Source organism: Macaca fascicularis, chromosome 1, assembly GCF_037993035.2.
Source record: "Macaca fascicularis isolate 582-1 chromosome 1, T2T-MFA8v1.1".
Taxonomy (NCBI): Eukaryota; Metazoa; Chordata; class Mammalia; order Primates; family Cercopithecidae; genus Macaca; species Macaca fascicularis.
In genome coordinates, this window is record NC_088375.1 from 114,941,073 (window position 1) to 114,961,823 (window position 20,751).

At 42.4% G+C, this 20,751-nt stretch overlaps 1 protein-coding gene and 1 pseudogene across 1 annotated transcript; one reads left to right on the top strand and one right to left on the bottom strand.

Moving 5' to 3' along the window:
• Nucleotides 1-1,210: 1,210 nt before the first annotated feature.
• Nucleotides 1,211-9,118, bottom strand: LOC102133592 (3 beta-hydroxysteroid dehydrogenase/Delta 5-->4-isomerase type 1). The gene is made up of 4 exons (XM_045364633.2): nt 9,029-9,118; nt 8,709-8,939; nt 4,682-4,846; nt 1,211-2,432 (listed from the first exon to the last, which is right to left on the bottom strand). Exons 2-4 carry the CDS (start codon nt 8,851-8,853, stop codon nt 1,621-1,623), a joined length of 1,122 nt encoding a protein of 373 aa, XP_045220568.2. The 5' UTR covers nt 8,854-8,939; nt 9,029-9,118; the 3' UTR covers nt 1,211-1,620.
• Nucleotides 9,119-13,350: 4,232 nt separating this feature from the next.
• Nucleotides 13,351-14,925, top strand: LOC102133201 (glyceraldehyde-3-phosphate dehydrogenase pseudogene; annotated as a pseudogene).
• Nucleotides 14,926-20,751: the final 5,826 nt, after the last annotated feature.

Below are 20,751 nucleotides of genomic sequence, written 5' to 3' on the forward strand. Positions count from 1 at the left end.
GTGAGAAAGAAGGCATCTTGAAGTTGGATATGACTCTCATCATGACTGTGATACACCCAGGTCCAGAGGGAGACAATTTTCCTCTCCCCACACTCTGGACCCACAGCAACCTCCTCACCCGCTTCAGTTCAGCTCTGTCACTGATGCCCTGACAGTGGTTTTGTTTTTGTTTTTGTTTTTGTTTTGACTGTTGCTCCTTTGGTTGATTAATGACTATGTCATCATTGAAGTCCCTAAGCTTGTCTTGACTGGTCTCCTCTCCTCAGGGAAATTGAGAAGAATGAGAGAGTCAATGATTTAAGGGGATTTGGAGGGAAGGAAAGAGGCTAAGGAGATGAAAGAATAAAGGAGGAAAGGATGTGATCTCAAGACAGAAGGAGAAAGAAGAGAGAGGCAGTTAAATCTGGGGATGTGGGACAGTAGACTTCTACTTCTTGGGCTGAATAGAAAGCACATTTTGGGGGAATTTTTAAATTGTTCCCTTTACTTACTCAGGAACACATGGTGTGGCTTCACTATGTGATTTGAAAGGGTGAAATGCAGGGTTATGTATGATCAGAATGACTAACACACATATAGCCAGGTGTGTTCTAGAGACCTTCAAGGAAATCGGCACTGAAGGTGGAGGCTGGAGGCATTTTTGCTTCACTCACCCCTGCTCAGGGCCTTTTGGTAAGACATTCAAACCCTTCCAGATGCTCCCCAGGGATTCTCCTGGGTTCCAGAGAGTCCCCTGCATGGGATTGGGCAAGAAGGAGGTAACCCAAGGGAGATGGGTCTCTTCCAAGTATCAGTACCCCATGCTCCAGTGCTCTGCTGTACCACTGACAAGACCAGTTCAGGCTGCGTGATTCCGTGGAAAGATAAGTACTTTCAAGGCCAACTCCCTGGTAGCAGTTATAGCCGCTAATCAGAGTGTGACTGTGAACAAGTTTCCTCAGCGGTAAAATGGGATTAGTCACCCCCACCAGACAGGTTTCTGATGAGTATTAAATGAGATAATATATGTCATATGTAGGTCATGTGGTACATGCCTGAAAGTTAGTAGAGCTTATTCAGTCTTCATCTGCCCTTTCTGGCCCTCCTACTACTCTGCCCTCTCCCCAGCCCAGGTTTTATTCTACTCTTCTAAATTGGAGATGGCAACACCTTAAAACAGAAGGAGAAAGGAGGAAAGTATGTATTAACATAACTCACACCTCCCTCCATGTTAAACATTCAGACATTTATTGATCTTTTTGTCACACTATGTGAAGAAATGGAAGATTAAAAAGAAAGGAAATCATTTCTCATTTAAGAGGGGAAATGGAGCTACGGTAGTCAAAAGAGACAGTCAAGTTAAAAGAGATCCCAAATTGTTCAGAATCAGCTACTGAGATTTGGTAACAGCAAATCACATGGTCTTTCCTCTGGTATATGATTAAGACAGAAAGTTTCCTGTTGGGCGAGTGACTCCACAGGTTTTGATGACATGAGGAAGACAATAAGTTGGCCATTGGGTGAAAGGGAGGAGGCAGGACCTGGGCTTGTGCCCTTGTCACCTTCTGTATGAAGCCAGGAGGGTGGAGCTTGATGACATCTCCTAACAACATCCACATGCACATCTCTGTCATCCTTAAATCACTGAGTCTTGGACTTCAGGGTCTCCTTGTGCCAGTCCACAAGGGAACCAACCCACTCCACGGTTTTCTGCTTGGCTTCCTCCCAGCTGTAGAGTGGCTCATATGCCAGATCTCGCTGAGCCTTCTTGTAAGAGAAGGTGAACACGCTATTTGACAATGTCACCATGTGGCGGTTAAAGGGTGGTCGATAGGTGTAAATTGGCCTGAGAAGGAAGCTCACTATTTCCAGCAGGAAACCAATCCAGTACATCAGGGCTAAAGGAAGGCTCCATCTGGAATCAAGGCGGAGGCCGAACTCTTTGCTCAGGGTGTAACTAAGGTTATCATAACTTTGGTGAGGCGTGTCATCTGAGATGTAGTAGAACTGTCCTCGGACACTTGGGGCCTTCTTGGGGTTCCGCAGGGCCCTCAAGGCCAGAATGTGGGCCCAGGCCACGTTGCCAACATAGACTGGGTTAACAGTGGAGAACTTGCCAACACTTGACAGGATCCCATTGTTGTTCAGTGCCTCATTTATACCAGCAGAAAGGAATTGGCTTCCTTCCCCATAGATATACGTGGGTCTTAAGGCACAAGTGTACAAGGTGCCACCGTCTTTCAGAGTCCACCCATCAGCTGCCAGCACAGCCTTCTCAGCAAGCTTTTTGCTGTATGGGTATGGAGCAGACCATGTGTTTTCCAGAGGCTCTTCTTCGTGGCCGTTCTGGATGATTTCCTTGTACGAGTTGGGTCCGGCTACCTCTATGCTACTGGTGTAGATGAAGACTGGCACACTAGCTTGGACACAGGCCTCTAACAGGAGCTGGGTACCTGCCCACGAAGAGCATACTGTCAGTGTCAGTATATATCCCTAAGAGGGTCCAACCACAAGCACAGATCCATGTGCCCCACTCCCTACTGCCAAATATAATGGTTGTAACAGACTGAGGGCACATTCTTCTGTGTCTCTGACTGAGATCGGGTCATACTACAGCCATAGGAAAAACATCGAAACGAAGAGGAACTGACATGTGGGTTCTGGAGGTAAGAATTTCTAGACTTTTGGGTTTCATGGACGTGTGTGTGTGTACTTTAACTTTGCAAAGGGACCTAGGGTTATCACTTTTTATTTTGCCAAGTAAAGGTATTGAAAAATTATAATTTGTAATCAGTAGCATTGAAGTCAGATCGTTTGAAATCTGAAAAATCGGGAGGCTATACTCTGCAAATATGGACAGTTCCAGTCCTTAGGCAAAAATGGGCAGTTGAATTCACATCACACACACACACGTACACCATTGTATATGGGCAATATAAACTCTTCAATATATATGAAATTGCTGGTACTTTTCTCATGTCGCTGGGCTCTAATAAAACTTTGTCACAAGGACCATCCTGGAGTCATTGAGCAAACAGTGGGTTGTGGGGAGCTGCTGGAAACCCACACTCTTTTCCTGATTGTGTGTTCCCTAGGAAAGCTGCTTCCCAATTCTGGCTGTGACTCTGTTCACCCAGTTAGGTAAAGTGGAGGTGATAAACCTTCCTTTTAAACCCTGTCCTGGTGTTTCCTGTGGAGCCTGGTGGAGGACTGGGGAGAGGAGTGTGCCCTCTGCTGGTAACACCTGCACTGGGAGGAGCTTGCAACCTCTCCTGAGTTGTGTAGAAGCCAAGCTCATGAAGGTATCCATAGTGCCTTCCCTTGAAGAAGGAAGGGATTTCCCAGGCAAAGGATCATTTTTATTTACAAATTTTTGTATTCTTAGCCATTTTAATGTCTCCGTGCAATTTGAGTTTCTGAAGAGACAGCCTCATGTTTTCAAAAATTAATCTTGTGGCAGAGAAAATTTGCAGTTAGTTTACTTTCAAGGGGGAAATGACCAACATTTTGAAGTATTTTCTAAGCCTGGGAGTGGTAATGGTTCTAGCAAACAGATGCCTCTAACACTTCCCCTGTCATTTCATATCCCTTCCTTTTGGGAGCTGTTAAGGGTAGTAATTAAAATAAAAAACTGGTTACTCTTAGCACCCTCCTTGCACAGTAGGGGTACCTAGAGGTATGGGTAAGTAGAAACTGGAAGTTGTTTTTGTTTGTTTTTCTTTCTTTTTTCTTTCTTTCTTTCTTTCTTTCTTTCTTTCTTTCTTTCTTTCTTTCTTTCTTTCTTTCTTTCTTTCTTCCTTTCTTTCTTTCAGTGCTGGAGACTCAAAAGCAATTGGTTGCTTTGGAAAAAGAGTCAGAGTAGACTGAATATGGAGGGCCAGATTGGAGTTTGGGGTGCTATGGTGCTGAAGAGGCTGGACTCTGGAGATCAGAGGGTGAGACTTTATGAGAAGATTCCTTAAGGAAATGTGTCTGAATTTAAGGTAGTTGGAAAGCCATACTTTGAAAGGAAACCTCAAGCATTTAAGGGATGAGGATTAAATGAGGGTGCACTTTGGGCACCTGGCTGGAAATGGCTCTGGAATAGTGGGCCCTGTGGTGAGCTGAAGAGATTGTATTCTTGATACTGGAAAAATCTTATTGTTAAAAAATTTTGTGGGAAGGCATGTGCCGGATAATTCTGTCCTGACAGACCTCTGAACCAGCTTTGCTAGTTCTCTTGAGAGGACTTCTTTTTTGAAGTGGGCAGGAGGGCTCTGAATGTTCTCATCAGCCTACACACAAGGTTCAAAATGGTGACTACAGTTGCACCTCCAAGGTCTGATTCTTGCCCAGGAGGCAAGGGGTGGCTGAATATCGAGAGTCTGAAGTCAGAGATTAGTTGACTTTTGATTGGAACCACAGTAGAAAGAGCTTCCACAGCCTTTGGAGTCACATAGGGGTGAGTTTAAAGTCTAGCTCTCCTACCTGCTTACTTGCCTGGGAGACCTTGGACAAGTTACTTGCCATCTCTCAGTCCTAGTTTTATCATCTAAAAAACTAAAGTTAGCAGGCTTAAACTCCCTAGTTGGTAGTGATCAACAAAGGCACTTGGCCCAGAGCACAGCAGGTATTCAGTGGAGGGAACTTCTCTTCCCTTCCTGACCTTCTTTGTGATCCTTAATTCCCCACCTTGCTTCATCTCCTCCCCAGCCTACCGTACCTTTCACATTGACGTTCATGACGGACTCTCTGTGAGTGACACCAAAGACATCAATGATACAGGCGGTGTGGATGACAACCGAGATGTCCTGGCAGGCTCTCTTCAGGAATGGCTCATCCAGAATGTCTCCTTCCAGCACTGTCAGCTTGGTCTTGTTCTGGAGCTCTGTGTGAACACGGGTCAGGTCATTGGAATGATTTCTGTATCTGGCTGAGAAGTTTTCTGATAAAGGTGATGTTACACAGGTGTTCAAGAATGGTTAGAGCAGGGTGTTAAAGAGGAGGGTGTACATTCTTTGGAAGGAACAAGTAAAAAAGGCACAGAAATCAGCATATGTATAAATTTATTTGGAAAGAGCAAACATCTGTTTCTTGCCCATCTCATTTTAGAAAAGTAATCTGAGCAGTGAGCTGTCAGGTATGCCTAGAATATAAGCATTCTAGAGTCATGGGAAGCTCATCAAATTTTCTAAGGAGAGTAGGGTGATTGTAGAGAGTATGAGGGAAAATTTGAAGTTAATTCTGTAAGTAATGAGAAATCATGTATGGAATCATAATTTTGGGACACCAGCACCACGTTAAAGAAAACCCTGTATTTATATTTGGAATAAGATAACAAAAAGGCCAAGCCCCATGGCTCATGCCTGTTATCCCAACAGTTTGGGAAGCTGTGATGGATGGATCACTGGAGTGCAGGAGGTTGAGACCAGCCTGGACAACAGGAGGAAACCCCATCTCTATTAAAATACATGAAATAACTGGGCATGGTGGCGTGTGCCTGCAGTCCCAGCTACTCTGCAGGCTGAGGTGGGAGGATAAATGGAGGCTGGAGTCTCTGGCTTCTGGCAGTGAGCCGCGATCACAGCTCTGCACTCTAGCCTGGGTGGTAGAGCAAGACCTTGTCTCAAAAAAAAAAAAAAAAAAAAAAAAAGAAAAAGAAAAAGAAAAAAGAAAAAACCCCAAACCAACCAACCAACAAACAAAAACACAAACAAGAAAAAGAAACAGAAGCAGGATTGTGGTGTAGGAAGTTAATCTTGGCTTGAGGATATAAAATGGACTGGTATAGGGCATATGAGAAAGCCAGGTGATCAAGAGATTAATCAGAATGTCGGTGCCAAAGTTTAGGTGAGGACTGGAAGCAGTGGAAGCAGAGGAGGGGAGAGAAACACCAGGTTTGAATTTCAGACCTTACCTTGAAGGTCCTGGTACCTATTGGAGCTGGGCTGAGAGGAAAAGGATAATATAAAATAACACCTACACTTTCCTGCTTGGGCAACTGGGAGGAGAGTGGAGCCATTACTCAGGAATTGTGGGTGGGCCTCAATGATGAAATTCTCTGAAAAACTCTTATCAGGTATCATCAAAAGCAGGTAGCCAAGCTGAAAATGAGTTAACCACCAATGAACTAACATCGCAGCTGTCTAGCCAGAGGCAGTGGTTACAACATCATTGTCTTCAGGTTCCTCTGAAATCCACAGGAAGTGATGCTGCCAGTAAGGTTATCATCTGGAATTAGCTCCTAAAATGAACACCATTTTACATGGAGCTCAGATAAATACTCTACACTCATTTGTGCTTTATAATCTGTATGCAACTTACAGGAGGTTTATTTCTTTTTACCGCTATCTCATGAGTTAGGTATTCTGAGTCCCACTTTATCAGTGAGGAAACTGAGTCTCAGAGAGGTTAAGGGACAGATCTAAGGTCACGTTTCTTTTGAAGGCTTAAACATGCCCACCCTGCCTCCAAGCTTGTACCCTGTACGCCAGGTGCAGGACTGGCTGTTTAATACCAACTTTTCTGTTGTTTAATCATTCTTTTCCAAAGAATTAGCCAGTTTAACTGAAATTGGCAACAAAGACCAAAGACCAGTGAGAGCAAAATTCAGAGTGAAAAATTCAAAGCTGGAGAAATTCCTTCCTGGGTACAAGCAGAACTACTTGCTCTCCTGATGCCTCTGCCGTGTTTTGTCTACTCCCAACCTCTTCCCATTGTCAGGCAACTCCAAGAAGGTCCTGGAGTGGGGGAGTCAGGGAAGAGGCTGCTGGTGGCCATGTGGGTAACAACCTGAGAGTGGGATGTTCTCTGGTTCTATTTCCACCTCTGCCCTTCCTGCTGCCTTCCTCTGCTTCTTCTTTGCTGCCACTTCAGACAGACTGGCTCAAAGGAGTGTCAAAGTGGAAGTAGTTCAAAGCTGAGAGAAAAGGACTCTTCCCCAGTGAGTTCCCAGGGATCTAGAGGGACTAGGAAAGGGGACTTTGTTGATGAAGTCATGGCTCTTCTTCTCCAAGGCACCGTAGACTTGGCAAGTGTCTTATGTAGACTAAATGGAGTCACTTTTATGGTTTAAGCTGAGCTAGAGGAAGGCCCAAAGAAGCTGTAAGACAAACTACCGCTTAAGAGCACAGATGCTGCACTAGTCTGTCTGAGTTCAAATCCAGATTTGCCATATTCTGACTGTAGGACCTTCGACAAGTTAATTAACCTCTCTGTTTCTATCTCCTCATCTGTAAAAAAGGAGGATAATATCACCGATCTCACAGGGTTGTTATGAGGAGCAAATGAGTCGGCAAACCTTTGGCCAAGTGCCTGGCACAAAAAGAACACCGAAAGGATTCTCTGCTTTTATCTTCATACAGAATCCTGCCTATCTATTATATGCCCTGCATTTTTGCCCTAGGGGAGCAATATCACTAGGCTGAGCACTGCTTTTTTCTGGCTTCAGATGTTAAATTGTAAATATTGCTGAGACACAAGGATTACAAGCATTTAATATTGGTAATGTGTTAATATTTGTTTATCAAAGACACCATTAAAACAGAGGGCAGAAGAAATGAAACATTTCAAGAGGTCAGAGAAGATCAAAAGTAGAGTGCTGGGTGTGGTTCCTGAGTGCTGTCAAGTGGGGGCTTCTCTGTGGGCAGGGCAGGACCCTCTGAGCAGCCAGAGCCCCCATGTAGACACACAGTCCCCCAAATCCCCTGGGTTGGAGAGGAAGACAGGGAATCATTTTGGGACACACCAAGGGGCAAAGGGAGAGACTGAAAATCCACTTTGCTAAGCATCAGTTCTGGGACCAAGTGATATAGCCTATGGATAAAGCTCTGGTCTGAGCTCTGCTGCACATCAATCAGATGGCCTTAGCAAGTTGCTTTATGGTTCTGGACCTTGATGCGTTCATTGTCCAGTTGAATATGACCCCTTTTCTACCTGCCTCATAGGGCCATTTGTAAAAGGAGTTGCCACAGCAAATTCTGCAATCAATTTGTTTTTGATGATGAGCAACAGAGGTAAATTTTTTTTTTAAAGCCATATATGCGAAATCTAAATGAGGCATATCTGGCCTTATACCGCTTTTTACTCTGTCTCTGCTCTGTGCTTTGCACTGTGCATGCACACTCTCTCTCTCTGATGCTCTCTCTCTCACTATATATTTCTCATTATTTCTCTGTCTTTCGTATTGTCTCTGTCTCTGACTTTCTCTCCCCCTTATTGTTTTCCTCTCTTTCTGTCACACACACACACCCTTATAAACTCATCTTTACCTCCACTTCCTTTTATTTTTTCCTCACTAAAGATACTAAGGAAGCTACAAAACAAAACACAGCCTGGCACGGTCTAGCGAGACAATGACCCACTGCTGAGGTCTCCAGTGTAATGGTGTCACTTGTGAATGTTGTACAGCAATTGCCAAGACAAAAGCTTCAGAACATAAAACAGTTGCAGACAAGAATAAGAACTAGTGTGGGATTTTCTAGATGAGAAGAAAAGAGGCCTGGAGGCCGAGGCGGCTGCCTCTCAAGTTCTGGGTCAGGGCCAGAATCCAGTCTCTGGAAATCCCATCCAGTACCTTTCATACTATGCCATTGTATACTATTTAATATTTATTTTTTGATGACTTTGGATGTGAGATTGGCTTAGATTTGGCTTCAAATTTCAATAACTTGCTAGACAAGGTCCACCTTCCCCTCCATGCATCCAGGGTTTAAGATGGAACCACACACCCATGACCCAAGTTTACTTACTGGAAAATTCCTCCCTCAGCTCTGGTCTGAAGGCCTTGTCCAAGACCCTGATCTCCTTCAGCTCCTTCTCCTCCACCAAGAGGCGGATGATCCTCTGACCCAGAAACCCTCCTGCTCCTGTCACAAGGCAGCTCCAGCCCGTCATGGCCAATCCAAAGTAGCAGGAAAACTTCGCCAGGAAACAGAAGATGCTGGGGAGCAGATCTGATTCTAGGGTGACCCTGTAGAGGACTAAAAAGAGATGTCAAATGGTTATACACTCACACAGATGCCTTATTTTCCTCTACCCCATGTTTTTTGCAAACATTCTGTGTCCTTACCACTGCCAGGAGTAGCTGAAAGAAAGTGAAAAAGTTCTAACCATTCGATTGTTAAAAGCTGGACAGAAGAGTAGAAGTACTTGTCCCCTCATCCCCTGTGGCAGGGCTGAAGCTTTATGCACTGTGGCTTCTGGCCCAGCTATTATCACTTTGATCTCTGGCCACATACTTATTGCTCTCTCCTCCTGCAGGATCCCTTATCTCAGAAAAATAGTGACCTTTGGGTTATATCTCTAATTCTTTCCAGGAACAGGAAGAGAAGTCCCATCCTAATGCTGCAGTGTGGCAAAGAGTCTTCGGTTTAGCCTTCACAGGACACTAGTCAGTTGATACTAGCTGTCTGGGATCCACAATTTGTGAACTTAAACTAGACCAGGAGAAATCTCCAAGTGCAATTTGAATTGTGCCCTTGTTCAGTAAATCCATCTGGAGGGAAATCCATGTTAGCCCATTGTCTTATTTCCTCTCTCAGACTATCATTTAAAATGTTGCTGCTGTCTTGCAAAGTTTAGAAATTTGCAATGGTGACAGCTCCAATCACTGAGTTTTATGTGAGGTGACTTTCTTTCTTACCCAATATATCCAAAACCTCAATTGTCATTTTCTCCTGGAGAGCTCTGGGTTCCTAGAGGAAGAACATCATTTAAGGGAAGCTCTCTAGTGATAACCACTTGATATGGCCTGTACCACAAGAGTGGGGATTTGTGGTTTATGCCCCAAGGACTCGTATCATAGATGTTTGAACTTATCCCATATTTTTGGCTGCAAAACCATTCTCAGCAAATCCCTGAACTGAATATGCTGTGAATGCTTCTGAAACCTATGCCCAGAACTGCCCAAATATCACTGCCATAAGCTTCCCAAGACGCTTTTCTCTACTTAAAAAAATTTAAATATAATTTACATGCATTAAAATGCCCAGGTCTTAAGTGTTCAGTTCAGTGGACCTTGACAGTTATATATGCCCATGTAAGTAGCACCCCAAAAAAGATATGGACTATTTCCTTCACCCCAGAAAGTTGTTTTCTGCCTGTTCCCTGTTAATTCCCTGCCCTTCCCCCAGTCTACCTCATAGGCAACTACTTTCTGATTTTTATTCCCACAGTTCTCATTTTATTTTATATTTCCCTAATTTTTTCTCCTAAGATCTCTGTGGTTCTGGATATATATTTAAATATAAAATTTTGTTGAAATGAAGTTTTGTGCAGGGAGTACAGAAAAATTGACCGTTGATTGTCTCTATTGTTTATTTTTCTATTTCGTGATTTTCATTATTTTTATTATTGGCTTACATTTATTGTTTTTTTTTTCACTCTTGTTTTTCAGATTCTGTTTTTGTTTGTTTGTTTTGTTTTGTTTGTTTTGTTTTGAGACAGAGTCTTGCTGTGTCACCCAGGCTGAAGTGCAGTGGCACCATCTCAGCTCACTACAACCTCTGCCTCCTGGGTTCAAGCAATTCTCTTGCCTCAGTCTCCTGAGTAGCTGGGATTACAGGCACCCACCACCGCACCTGGCTAATTTTTGTATTTTCAGTAGAGATGGGGTTTCACCATGTTGACCAGGCTGGTATCAAACTCCCGACCTCATGATCTGCTCGCCTCAGCCTCCCAAAGTGCTGAGATTACAGGCGTGAGCCACCGCACCCAGCCCCGTTTTTCAGGATTCTGATAATAAAAGCATAGAAAATTGTTTTTCTTTACTCCTTTCCTATTTCCCCTATAGGCATTAAAAGTTGTAAATTTATCTTTAAGCACTATGTTAGCTGTAGCCAACATTTTGATGTATTGGGTTATCATCATTCAGTTAATAATATTTAAAATGTTTTCTTGTGATTTCTTCTCTGACCCAAGTGTTATTCAGAAGCGTGTTGCTTGTTTTCTAAAATTGGGGATTTTCTAGATATCTCATTATTATGGATTTCCAATTAAATACTACTGTGGCCAGAGCATACACTGTGTATGGTTTTGATTCTTGGATATTTACTGAGACTTGTTTTATGGTCCAGCATATGGTCTACGTTGGTGAACGTGCCGTAAGCACTTGAAAAGAACATTTTCTGCAGTTGTTGAAAGTAATTACTCTACAAATGATTTAGTTTGACGCCCCTCTCTGGGTCTTGCCCTCCTCCCATGTTGTAGACATTCATCTTCTATTTTGGACCTGATGACCAATGCTTCAAAACCACTTGCCTAGGAAAGGTTGGCTTTGTGCTGCAAGATGTAGCAGCTTGTTCTCTGAAGCTATCAGAACTATCTACAGACCCTGGGTCTTGCTGAGACTTGTGGAGCACCATCTAAAATCACCCAGGTGCATCACACACGTCTGCCTGCTGTAGCAGATGCTGGGAGTGCACCTTACAGATCCCCCCACCGCCTTCAGGGTAGGGCCAGACATTCCTTCAGCTGTTGAATGTTCTGGAGGCTGGTAGATTTCAGCTCATGTCTCTTGGAGTCTCTGAGTGGAAGCAATAAATATAAGCCCTAAAGAAAGGGAAAAATAAAACAAAGGTCAAGAGTGATTGGGAACCATAATACCAACTTTCTTTTATTTTTAAACAGGTTTATTGAGGTGTAATTGACATCACATTTGCTTGTTTTAAGTGGACAGTTCAATTATTTTTAGTAAAATTTTATACTTGTGTGGACCATCACCACAATCCTGTTTTCCAGCATTTCTATCATTCCTAAGAAATCCCTCATGCTTATCAGTCACCATTCCTTACTCTTACTCACAGCTCAAGGCAACCTTTAATTGACTCACTGACTTTACAGATTTGCCTTTTCTGGACACTATATAAATATGTGATATTCTTTCTCTATTCTTTCTCTTAGCTTAATATACTTTTTTTTTTTTTTTTTTTTTTTTTTTTTTTGAGGCAGAGTCTCGCTCTGTTGCCCAGGCTGGAGTGCAGTAGTGTGATGTTGGCTTACTTCAGCCTCCACCTCCTAAGTTCAAGTGATTCTCCTGCCTCAGCCTCCAGAGTAACTGGGACTACAGGCACCTGCCATCCTGCCTGGTTAATTTTTGTATTTTTAGTAGAGGTGGGATTTCACCATGTTGGCCAGGCTGGTCTCAAATTCTTGACCCCAAATGATCCACCCACCTCAGCTGCCCAAAGTGCTGGAATTACAGGTGTGAGCCACCGTACCTGGCCAGCTTAATGTACTCTTGTGGTTCATCTATGTTGTAGCACATATCAATACTTTATTCCTTTTAGGTGCCAAACCCTATTAAATTGTATGTATGGCTCCCATTTGTTTATTCATTCATCAGTTGATCGATATTTGATGTGTTTCCACTTTATGGACTATTATGGATAAAGCTGCTATGAATATTCACATTCATGTGTTGTGTGGACATAGGTTTTTATTTCTTTGGGGTAGACAGCTAGGAGTGAAAGTGCTAGGTCATATGGTAAATGTATCTTTAACGTTTTAAGAAACTGGCAATCTGTTTTCCAATGTGGCTGTATGTCCCATCAGTAATGCATGAGTAGTTCAATTTTTCACATCATTGTTTTTCACTTCCTCCAATTGTTATTGTCCTTCTCTTTTATTATGGCATTCTAGTGGGTAAGAAGTGGTGTCACATCGTAGTTTTGATTTGCATTTCCCTGCTGACTGGTGATGCTGACCACCTTTTCATGTGCTTTATTGGCCATTCTTACACCTTTTTGGTTAATTGACTGTTCAAATATTTTGCTGATTTAAAAATTGGGTCATTTATCCTTGTGTTCTTTAGTTGTAATTGTATTTTATATTCTGGATACAAGTCCTTTGTCGAATAAATGATTTGATATTTTTTCTCATTTTGTGGCTTGTCTTTTCATTTTCTTATTGATGTCTTTTAAAGAGCAAACATTTTTAGTTTTGATCATGTCTCATTTTTTAACTTTTTTGTTTAGCAGAGAAAGTTTTTTTTTTTCTTAATTTAAGGTCATGAACATGTTAATTTACATTTTTTTCGAAGAAGTGTATGGTTTACCCCTGAAATTTAGGCTTATAACCCATTTTGAGAGAATTTTTACTTATGTGTGAGTTAATGGCCAAAATCTCAATTGATTTTGACAAAAGTAAATTCAATGAGGGAAAAGAATGGTCTTTTAAACGACTGATACTGAGACAACTGAATTGTCCACATTCTCAGGGGATGTCAGCCTGCTACGTCAAGCGATACCCATCTGAGTCACCGCCTATTGGCATCAGAGTTCACAATCTCTCAATATGATAATTATGGGTTAAATAATATGCTGTAACTTTCTGCTTCTCCTATTCGACAGACAGCCACATCTCATGCAGCACCAGCTGCATCCCTGAGACACCATGGTGAAGGTGAAGCCTGGAGTGAATAGATATGACCATATTTGGGCTCCTGGTCACAAGGGCTGCTTTGAACTCTGATAAAGTGGATATTGTTGCCATCAATGACCCCTTCCTTGACCTCAACTACATGCCCTGCATGTTCCAGTATAGTACTACCCGCAGCAAATTCCATGGCACTGCCAAGGCTGAGAATGGGAAGCTTGTCATCAATGGAAATTCCATTACCATCTTCTAGGAACTAGATCTCACCAAAATCAAATATGGTAATACTGGCACTGAGTACATCGTGGAGTCCACTGCTGTCTTCACTGCCATGGAGAAGGTTGGGGCTCACTTTCAGGGGTGAGCCACAAGGGCCATCATCTCTGCCCCATCTACTGATGCCCCCATGTTTGTGATGGGTGTGAACCATGAGATGTATGACAACAGCCTCAAGATCATCAGCAATACATTCTGTACCACCAACTGCTTAGCACTCCTGGCCAAGGTCATCCATGACAACTTTGGTGTCATGGGAGTACTCATGACCATAGTCCATGCCATCACTGCCACCTAGAAAACTGTGGATGGCTCGTTCAGGAAACTGGCATAATGGATATGGGGTTCTCCAGAACATCATCACTACATCTGCTGTCACTGCCAAGCCTGAGGGCAAGGTCATCCCTGAGCTGAGCAGGAAGCTCAATGGCATGGCCTTCCGTGTCCCCACCACCAATATGTTGGTCGTGAATCTGACCTGCCATTGGGAAATACCTGCCAAATAAGATGACATCAAGAAGGTGGTGAAGCAGCATTGGTAGGCTCCCTCAAGGGCATCCTGGGCTACATTGAGCACCAGGTTGTCTCCTCCAACTTTAACAGCATCATGCACTCTTCCACCTTTTCCACATTTCCTGGTATGGCAATGAATTTGACTACGGCAACAGGGTGGTGAAACTCATTGCCCATATGGCTTTCAAGGAATAAGACCCCTGGACCACCAGCCCCAGCGATAGTATGAGGAAAAGAGAGGCTTTAGCAAAATCTCTTTTCCATCTCCTACTTATTACTCTGTCTGCCAATTATCTTAGAGGAGAGGTCAAATAGATGCCATTCAACCAAGAGTTCCAGAGGCTGACAGTAATGGTATGGTAGCCAGCTTCTAAAGTGACTCCAGTGAGCTCTACCTCCTGGTATTTGTACCCTTGTGGGTGGGTTGAACCTAGTACCTTGCTTTTAACTAGTATAATATAATAACAATGATGGAATGTCACTTTCATGATTAGGTTAGTAAGGATTGTGACTTTCAGCTTGCTTTTACAATTGCTCTTTCTCATTGGCTTTGACGAAGCAAGCTGCCCTGCTGGAGAGGACAATATAGTAAGGAACTGAGAGCAGCCAACAGTCAAGGGGAAACTGAGGCTTTCAGTCTAATAACCTTAGAAGAACTGAATCTTCCAACAACTATATAAGTGAACTTGAAAGTGGGCCTTTCTCCAGTGGAGTCTTCAGATGAAAACAGAGCTTTATGCCAATGCAAGGGCTCTTGGAATTCCAATGTTTAAGGAAAAAAAGAGGTAGACTGTCAATTTCCAACAAGCCGCTTTCTTTCCTTGGGGATTTCTTTTGCATTACAAAAATCCCTTCATTGAACCCAGTTTGAAAGCCACAGGTTTATTTCTCTAAAATAAATCTGTCTTTGACTATTAAGCCACATTTCGTGTTTCTTTCCCCTTTAATTCTTACATTTGGTGCCACAACCCAGGACAAGTGCTGAGGGCAGAGGCTCTCTTGCAACCCAGGAAACAGTGGGCAATGGCAGCTCATCTTGAGCTAACTCCTGGATTCTGGGGGTCTCTGGTCACTGGCCCCGTCTTTTCTCCTACTTCACTTTTCGAGCAATTTTCATGAGGAGGACAAGTAACCTGAAGGGAACTGAGAGGCTCTGGCCAGGGCTACTCCCTGGAGTTCTCAACACCCTCAGTCTTGGGAATCCACCTCCACCCACCCGCAGTGGGTATTTCACTCTCTCCCTTCCTCTTCCCTCATCCTCTCTCTTTCTCTACCTCTCTCCTCTCTCCCTCTTTCTCTCTTCCTTGTGCGGCTCCAGTCTAAGAGGCCCTTTGCCAATTCCAACTGGAACATCCAGCATCAGACACTAATCCAGCTGACTGGTAAAATTTGCCCTCCCCTGACTTTCTCACGGTACCCAGGAAAGTCAGGTCTACCATCCCGGTCCTTGGAGGACTAGCGGGACTAAGCTAGAGGAAATCTTGGGGACACCCAGTTTTTTCTCAGCTTGACTATCCTCTTTAGAAAGAGTATTCCGGGTCTCTGTCTTTTGTCTGGGGACACCTAGAACAAAAAGAGACACCGTCGGCTTCTTCTCATCAGTCTACATGGGTGCCAAACCATTCCACATTCCTATGCCCTCTCCACTGTGCTGTCTCCTTCATAACCTCGCCAAACTTGGCTTACGTGTTTGGTTTTTTATTGCAACATGGCCTGGCCCCAATACAAATTACACAATGACAGCAGATGGCCTGAAAATGGCACCTTTAACTTCCAAATTCTCAGGAACCTTGGCGACTTCATAACCGGGAATGTCAAATGACAAGAGGTTTTCTATATTCAGGCTTTCTTCTGCTTCTACTTAGATCCCAACCCTCCATGTGTCAAGCTTGCACCCACTCATGAAATCTTTCTTCTTGATAAAAACCCTCCCCTGGTCTTTTCTTCCTCTGAAGCCCCTTTTTACCCTGCAGATGAACCTCCTCTGTGTTCTCATCCATCTACATCTGCTCCTTGCCTGTTTGAACCCTCTGACTTGGTGGCCCCTCCTGTCCCCAAGCCTTCAGCCACAAACCCTGCTTTTCCTCCTTCTCTACCTGTTACACGTTTAAAAACCACCTCTGCTATTCTCCCTCTCTGGGAAGTGGCTGGGACTGCAGGCATTGTTTGCGTTCACGTCCCTCTTTTTCCATGTGTGATTTGTCGCACATCAAGCAGTGTCTGTGAAAGAGGTCTTTCTCTAAAAATCCCTCTCATTATCGCAGGGAGTTCCTGCACATAACCCAGTCAAAAAGAGTGCTGAGCTTATTTAAAATGGATATTTGAGCTGTGAGTATATTCAAAAGGCCTTTATGTTTTTCTCTTCACATATCTTGTTTTCCTGGAAAAGGTTTTTTCTCAGTTAACTGAATTACTTTTCTCCACTCCATCTTACCACTCTCGGTGCATGCATGAAAAACCCTAAAATGACTTCTGATTGCCTGGGACTCCTTGGGAAAACACAAAAGGTGCCACAAATCCCATTTTGGGAAAAATTTCCAGTTTCCTTATGGAGCCCCTGGAATTAAAGGTAAATAAGTACCTCTCAAAATCTGTCTTTGTCTTCCAGTTATGCTTGTTTATTAGACCCTGGAAACTGTTTTTCTAGCCCTGTTCTTAAAGGGCCTCACCCAAAGGCCAATAATCCAATTGGGAAATTAGCAAAAAAAAAAAAAAAAAAAAAAAAAATCTTATAGCTACTGAATCTGGTTGTCTGTGTGGCTATGTATGTGTTATGCGTGCAACGTCTATTAAAAGAGCTCTAATTAATTGACCTAAGAGAAATAAGCACTTAAATATTTTTAAGGGAAAAGTAAAAGTTGTGGGACCTTTTCGTTCATGTGACTTTATTTTATTTTATTTTTTAAATTTTTTTATTTTTATTTTTTTTTTATTATTTGAGTTCTAGGGTACATGTGCATAATGTGCAGGTTTGTTACATATGTATACTTGTGCCATGTTGGTGTGCTGCACCCATCAACTCGTCAGCACCCATCAACTCGTCATTTACATCAGGTATAACTCCCAATGCAATCCCTCCCCCCTCCCCCCCCCATGATAGGCCCCAGTGTGTGATGTTCCCCTTCCCGAGTCCAAGTGATCTCATTGTTTAGTTCCCACCTATGAGTGAGAACATGCGGTGTTTGGTTTTCTGTTCTTGCGATAGTTTGCTAAGAATGATGGTTTCCAGCTGCATCCATGTCCCTACAAAGGACACACACTCATCCTTTTTTATGGCTGCATAGTATTCCATGGTGTATATGTGCCACATTTTCTTAATTCAGTCTGTCACTGATGGACATTTGGGTTGATTCCAAGTCTTTGCTATTGTGAATAGTGCCACAATAAACATACGTGTGCATGTGTCTTTATAGCAGCATGATTTATAATCGTGTGCATGTGTCTTTATAGCAGCATGATTTATAATCCTTTGGGTATATACCCAGTAATGGGATGGCTGGGTCATATGGTACATCTAGTTCTAGATCCTTGAGGAATCGCCATACTGTTTTCCATAATGGTTGAACTAGTTTACAATCCCACCAACAGTGTAAAAGTGTTCCTATTTCTCCACATCCTCTCCAGCACCTGTTGTTTCCTGACTTTTTAATGATCGCCATTCTACTTGGTGTGAGATGGTATCCCATTGTGGTTTTGATTTGCATTTCTCTGATGGCCAGTGATGATGAGCATTTTTTCATGTGTCTGTTGGCTGTATGAATGTCTTCTTTTGAGAACTGTCTGTTCATATCCTTTGCCCACTTTTTGATGGGGTTGTTTGTTTTTTTCTTGTAAATTTGTTTGAGTTCTTTGTAGGTTCTGGATATTAGCCCTTTGTCAGATGAGTAGATTGCAAAAATTTTCTCCCATTTTGTAAGTTGCCTGTTCACTCTGATGGTAGTTTCTTTTGCTGTGCAGAAGCTCTTTAGTTTAATTAGATCCCATTTATCAATTTTGGCTTTTGTTGCGGTTGCTTTTGGTGTTTTAGACATGAAGTCTTTGCTTATGTATGTCCTGAATGGTACTACCTAGGTTTTCCTCTAGGATTTTTATGGTATTAGGTCTAACATTTAAGTCTCTAATCCATCTTGAATTAATTTTCGTATAAGGAGTAAGGAAAGGATCCAGTTTCAGCTTTCTACTTATGGCTAGCCAATTTTCCCAGCACCATTTATTAAATAGGGAATCCTTTCCCCATTTCTTGTTTTTGTCAGGTTTGTCAAAGATCAGATGGCTGTAGATGTGTGGTATTATTTCTGAGGACTCTGTTCTGTTCCATTGGTCTGTATCTCTGTTTTGGTACCAGTACCATGCTGTTTTGGTTACTGTAGCCTTGTAGTATAGTTTGAAGTCAGGTAGCGTGATGCCTCCAGCTTTGTTCTTTTGACTTAGGATTGTCTTGGAGATGCGGGCTCTTTTTTGGTTCCATATGAACTTTAAAGCAGTTTTTTCCAATTCTGTGAAGAAACTCATTGGTAGCTTGATGGGGATGGCATTGAATCTATAAATTACCTTGGGCAGTATGGCCATTTTCACAATATTGATTCTTCCTATCCATGAGCATGGTATGTTCTTCCATTTGTTTGTGTCCTCTTTTATTTCACTGAGCAGTGGTTTGTAGTTCTCCTTGAAGAGGTCCTTTACATCCCTTGTAAGTTGGATTCCTAGGTATTTTATTCTCTTTGAAGCAATTGTGAATGGAAGTTCATTCCTGATTTGGCTCTCTGTTTGTCTGTTACTGGTGTATAAGAATGCTTGTGATTTTTGCACATTAATTTTGTATCCTGAGACTTTGCTGAAGTTGCTTATCAGCTTAAGGAGATTTTGGGCTGAGACGATGGGGTTATCTAAATATACAATCATGTCATCTGCAAAGAGGGACAATTTGACTTCTTCTTTTCCTAACTGAATACCCTTGATTTCTTTCTCTTGCCTGATTGCCCTAGCCAGAACTTCCAACACTATGTTGAATAGGAGTGGTGAGAGAGGGCATCCCTGTCTTGTGCCAGTTTTCAAAGGGAATTTTTCCAGTTTTTGCCCATTCAGTATGATATTGCCTGTGGGTTTGTCATAAATAGCTCTTATTATTTTGAGGTACGTTCCATCAGTACCGAATTTATTGAGCGTTTTTAGCATGAAGGGCTGTTGAATTTTGTCAAAAGCCTTTTCTGCATCTATTGAGATAATCATGTGGTTCTTGTCTTTGGTTCTGTTTATATGCTGGATTATGTTTATTGATTTGCGAATGTTGAACCAGCCTTGCATCCCAGGGATGAAGCCCACTTGATCATGGTGGATAAGCTTTTTGATGTGTTGCTGAATCCGGTTTGCCAGTATTTTATTGAGGATTTTTGCATTGATGTTCATCAGGGATATTGGTCTAAAATTCTCTTTTTCTGTTGTGTCTCTGCCAAGCTTTGGTATCAGGATGATGTTGGCCTCATAAAATGAGTTAGGGAGGATTCCCTCTTTTTCTATTTATTGGAATAGTTTCAGAAGGAATGGTACCAGCTCCTCCTTGTACCTCTGGTAGAATTCAGCTGTGAATCCATCTGGTCCTGGACTTTTTTTTGTTGGTAGGTTATTAATTATTGCCTCAATTTCAGAGCCTGCTATTGGTCTATTCAGGGATTCAACTTCTTCCTGGTTTAGTCTTGGAAGAGTGTAAGTGTCCAGGAAATTATCCATTTCTTCTACATTTTCCAGTTTATTTGCATAGAGGTGTTTATAGTATTCTCTGATGGTAGTTTGTATTTCTGTGGGGTCGGTGGTGATATCCCCTTTATCATTTTTAATTGCGTCGATTTGATTCTTCTCTCTTTTCTTCTTTATTAGTCTTGCTAGCGGTCTGTCAATTTTGTTGATCTTTTCAAAAAACCAACTCCTGGACTCATTGATTTTTTGGGGGGGTTTTTTGTGTCTCTATCTCCTTCAGTTCTGCTCTGATCTTAGTTATTTCTTGCCTTCTGCTAGCTTTCGAATGTGTTTGCTCTTGCTTCTCTAGTTCTTTTAATTGTGATGTTAGAGTGTCAATTTTAGATCTTTCCAGCTTTCTCTTATGGGCATTTAGTGCTATAAATTTCCCTCTACACACTGCTTTAAATGTGTCCCAGAGATTCTGGTATGTTGTATCTTTGTTCTCATTGGTTTCAAAGAACATCTTTATTTCTGCCTTCATTTTGTTATGTACCCAGTAGTCATTCAGGAGCAGGTTGTTCAGTTTCCATGTAGTTGTGCGGTTTTGATTGAGTTTCTTAGTCCTGAGTTCTAGTTTGATTGCACTGTGGTCTGAGAGACAGTTTGTTATAATTTCTGTTCTTGTACATTTGCTGAGGAGTGCTTTACTTCCAATTATGTGGTCAGTTTTGGAATAAGTGCGATGTGGTGCTGAGAAGAATGTATATTCTGTTGATTTGGGGTGGAGAGTTCTATAGATGTCTATTAGGTCTGCTTGCTGCAGAGATGAGTTCAATTCCTGGATATCCTTGTTAACTTTCTGTCTCGTTGATCTGTCTAATGTTGACAGTGGAGTGTTGAAGTCTCCCATTATTATTGTATGGGAGTCTAAGTCTCTTTGTAAGTCTCTAAGGA